The 4,570-nt window shown below is 33.0% G+C and overlaps 1 protein-coding gene across 1 annotated transcript; it reads left to right on the top strand.

Moving 5' to 3' along the window:
• Positions 1-653: 653 nt before the first annotated feature.
• On the top strand, positions 654-2,686 carry LOC105124426 (F-box protein CPR30-like). The gene is made up of 3 exons (XM_011024447.1): positions 654-927; positions 1,177-2,036; positions 2,496-2,686. Exons 1-2 carry the CDS (start codon positions 654-656, stop codon positions 2,019-2,021), a joined length of 1,119 nt encoding a protein of 372 aa, XP_011022749.1. The 3' UTR covers positions 2,022-2,036; positions 2,496-2,686.
• The last annotated feature ends 1,884 nt before the right edge of the window (positions 2,687-4,570 follow it).

Genomic DNA, 4,570 nt, shown 5'->3' with positions numbered 1-4,570 from the left:
TTTACCCGATAAGCAAGAAGCATGGCATCGACCTGATTCTGCTATTGATCTTGTCCTCTGTCTCTTTAGCTGCGAAACAAGTCTTCGTTCACAAGCAATTCTCCGATCCGCTGTTGTTAACTTTTGAAGGAGGAAGTGACAGAGAGTGTATTGAAGGGAAAAAAAGCCTTGCTCTCTGTTTCTTTCTTCTTCTTCTTTTCAAAGGATAGTGTCAAGCTGCTCATCCTAAAAGGGAGTTTTTTAGTTCCAAATTCCAAATTTCCAATTGTTGGTTTACAAGTATAATTTTATTAGAGTTTTGATATAGTCGAAATAAAACGCTAGAATCTCGCTGTATTGATATAATCGAAATAAAATACAAATAAAAGACTGGAATCTCGCTGTATATTTTCCTTACAAAATCAATGTATTGGATTAATTTACATGGTTATCGAAACTGAACGGAACTTAAATTCCTTATTATATTTGGATTTATTTTTCTATTTAGATTAGAATTTTTAATTTAATTAAGATTTTACTAATTAGAATATTTTTCTTATATTTAAACAAGCTTACCCTAAATTTTCATCCTTAAAAACTTGTCTCTCTCTCTATCTCACAATTTTGTAACCCTTTTCTCTGAGCGGCAACTGCCTTTCAAGATAGACATCAAGATGACAGGAGTGGCGGAGAATTCTATTACGAAAGATATGGTGATGCAGATTCTCTTAAAATTACCCGTCAAATCTATGTTGAGATTCAGGTGTGCATCAAAATCATGGAACTCCCTCGTTACTAGCCCTGGCTTCATGAAGAACCATCTGGACAAAGCCAAGCAACTGCTTCTCCTTCGAACCGAAAATCCTGTAGTATCTTACTCTTTGCATCTTGATAATGATCGTGTAGATATGTGCTCACGTTTGGAGTTTCCTATTCCGAATGAAGCTGGTCTTTTTTTTTTTTTTTATTTACGTGGGGTGTTCGGCCCAGCTTATGCTTTTTTTTTTTAGATTAACGTGGGTGTCCGGGCCAGCTTGCGCGCACCACGACTAATCCCACGGGCCCTGAAGTTAACGACCATGTAAGTCTCCAGTGGCCATCATATGAGCAATCAAGGATTCGAACCTGAGACCACAGAGGGAGCAAACCTCTTGATCCCAAACTCTTACCACTTGGCCACCACCTAGATGGTTGAAGCTGGTCTTTTTTATTTTATTGGTTGTTGTAATGGAGTTGCATGTCTTTCGAGTCAATATCTCCAACTCGATAGCAGCAGAAGACTTGTCTTGTGGAACCCTTCAATTAGAAAAACTTTGGATCTTCCAGCTCCGAGTTCGTGGGCTGCTATTGACAAGACTTTATTGGGCCTTGGATATGATCCACAAAGTGACGACTATAAGGTTGCCAGGGTTGTGAGGCTAAAAAGCCCAGAATATGCGGACGAGCGTCCATTTGCTTTTCAATTTTACTCGCTCAATTCAGGATCTTGGAATGAAAACGTTGATGTCAGCAGTAGTCTTGCGAATGAAGATACTTTGCGCAGCATCACCCTTCATGGCTTTGGCAATCCGGCCACTGTAAATGGGGTCATTCACTGGCTTCTACATCCTAGAGACAATAACGGTATGCTGGCACTATCCTTTGATTTAAGCAATAATTCATTCGGAGAGTTAATGCTGCCTGAATGTTTCGATCCGACAGAACGGATGGCAGCGATGTCCATTTCAGTGTTCAAGGACTCTCTTTCTTTCAATGTCCTTGAGGATTATGGCGGAAATTATGTTTGTGAGGTATGGGTGATGAGCCAATATGGTGCGAGGGAATCATGGGACAAGCAATACCGGATTGAAATGCTCGATATAGCATGGCCGGTGGTTTTTAGGAGTAATGGAGAGATATTAATGGTAGGATATGCAAATTCTCAGTTAGTTTCATGTGATCCTCAGACACAGGAAATTCATGATACGGGGCTGGAGGTGTTACTTGATGACTACGCTGATTATTTTGTTGAGAGTCTCGCTTTACTTGATAGATCAAACTAGACTCGGTAGCAAAAGGTACGGGTCATATCTTAATCTCCTTAACTGCTCTTTGGGATTGATATGAATTGGGATGTTTTCTCTTTAAATTTTCTTCGTTCTTGAATTACTCGTGTTCATCTTGTATTCATCCTTGTGCATGTGACCGGTTACCATTCATGAACGTGGCCTTTTTTTAGTTTAACTTTGTTTTAATCTGCAATGCATTCATGATCTCCTGTCAATCGATCGGTAAGCATCTCAAACTTTTTACTAGTTCCTTCTCCCTGTTTTGTGCCGAGAGTGTTGATTATTTATGCTCTACTAGTCTGTTTTGTGATATTCGCTTCATCCACTAGATTTTGGTTAAAGACACTATATTCTGCAAGAAGATTGTTACAACAGGTGAAATTAATATACATCCAAGCATGCTCTCTAGACCATGTAATGGGAAAGGCCCTCTTGTGGATTGATCGGTTTTTTCTTGCTTCTATGCAGGCTGCTGGACCTGCAACAACTAATGGAGCTTGGTAAAAGAACAAAAGAGGCACTTGAGAGGTTGTATTTGAAAAGGAAAACAGTATTCTATAAAAGACATTAGTTTTATATGTTAATGTTTCTTAACATTTACTTGTTCTTGAGGTTTCTGGCATGAACAAATAAAACTATTCTATAATTTTGGCAAATTATGAAGATTTATAGTTTGTTGTGAGGTGGCTTTACTCAGAACTACAAAAGCTTTAAGATAATATTTTAAAAAAATATATTAAAAATAAGATATATTATATCAATCCCGACCACCCTATCAGACTCGTGATCCGACTAATTTTTTATTGTTTTTTGAAGAGAATGATTAACTAGCCATTTACTCTTAGGTTGCTAACAATTCAGCGCAATTCTTAAAATTCACAATAAATATTTAAACAATGGAAAAGGAATACGTTGTTGCTAGTGTAACATTGCCATTTGCCGAATTTAAATTTCCCATGTGGAATTGAAAAGTTCTTGGTTTGATGCGTTTGTTTTTCGACTGCTTTTTAGTTTGCGGTGCAATAAATATAATAAGATATTTGATAATAAATTAAATTGTGTTTTGTATTATTATATCTTATAAAATAAAAAATATTTTAATATATTTTCAAATAAAAAATACTTTTCAAAGTAACTGCAGTGCAATAAATATAATAAGATATTTAATAATAAATTAAATTGTGTTTTGTATTGTGAGATCCTATAAAATAAAATAAAATATTTTGATATATTTCTAAGTAAAAATCATTTTGAAAATCAACCGCAATCATATTTTTAAATACAATTATAAAATATTTTATACATATTTTTTTGTTATATATAAACTTTTAATTATAATTTTTACCAAACACATATCTAAATCCAACATATCACACCTAAACACCCTTTTTAAAAACTTAATTTTTTTAATGCACAACCACATTTACATAAAATAGGCAGCTTCTTGTAACCTGGAAACACCGGACATTGTCAGCATATACTAAACGGTGTCCCTGAGAACCATTATTTTTTTGGCACTTACAGTTCCTGTTCTTCACTGGAATTTCCAACGGACTCTTTCACATCAGTTCTAAAATGGCAACTCGTTTTCTCTTTTTGCCTCGTTATATCTTGAAAGTTTGAGACTTCTTCCCTTCCCTTCTCTTGTTCAGAGGATTCTCCATTGAATCTAATCAAAAAAAGAGAAGCAGATTCTTCATTCAATCTACACACCGTGTTTTTACTCTGAATAGTAAGTTCAGACACCAGAAAACTTGAGGAGGTCATTGCGCATAATACCACCGGTCTTAATATCAAATTATTTACTGAAAATATGTCAAATGTAAATCTAAATCAAAGATAAAATAGTCAAGATTGTTAATTTAATTCAATTTTATAATTAAATATTCTAAAAGTATAATTGAGTTCATTTATAAGATTTAATATTTTATTTTAAATATAAAATTTATAATAAGTTATGAATTGAATTCAAATCATATATAAAATTTAATTTAATTTTACATTTATTTTGATTCTAAATATACTCTTTCATGACTAATTATATATATAAAAAAATCATAACTTCAAATATCTTTGTGATTCTCTCAAATAAAAACTACCAAACAAAACTCAAATTTGCCAATACCTCACATAGGAATTTGTTAAAAATTTGTGTCAGGATCACATAGGAATTTGTTTCAGATATTGTTAAAATTTAATTGAACAATAAGCTTTACTTTTATTTTTACAAGGAGAGGATTATAATCATGTTTTGTATGGATGTATTAGAGTAACTATACAGGTGGTGGGTAATCCACCTGAAAAGTAATTTAATCTACTCTTTTTTTTTTTGTTTTACCGATAATAGTATAATTACATTAACTTTCATACACTCACACTAAAATTAGACATTTGTTTTTTTTTTCAATTTAAAATTTATTTTTTCAATTTATGATTTTTTTTCTTGATCTTTTTATAAAAGTTTTATTGGTTTTTAATTCCATCATTTAATCTAATTTATGGTGTGTTATTTTTTACAATTTGATCCTGATTTTTTTTATTTT

This window comes from Populus euphratica, unplaced genomic scaffold (genome assembly GCF_000495115.2).
Source record: "Populus euphratica unplaced genomic scaffold, PopEup_1.0 scaffold4.1, whole genome shotgun sequence".
NCBI classification, from domain to species: Eukaryota; Viridiplantae; Streptophyta; class Magnoliopsida; order Malpighiales; family Salicaceae; genus Populus; species Populus euphratica.
This window is presented reverse-complemented; position numbering and strand designations above follow the sequence as displayed.

What these genes read in the sequence shown, in the direction of transcription:
- LOC105124426 (XM_011024447.1), top strand. Translation starts at nt 654, where the DNA reads ATGACAGGAGTGGCGGAGAATTCTATTACGAAAGATATGGTGATGCAG. An exon ending in TCCTATTCCGAATGAAGCTG is followed by an intron (nt 928 to 1,176) that starts GTCTTTTTTTTT and finishes AGATGGTTGAAG; the next exon opens with CTGGTCTTTTTTATTTTATT.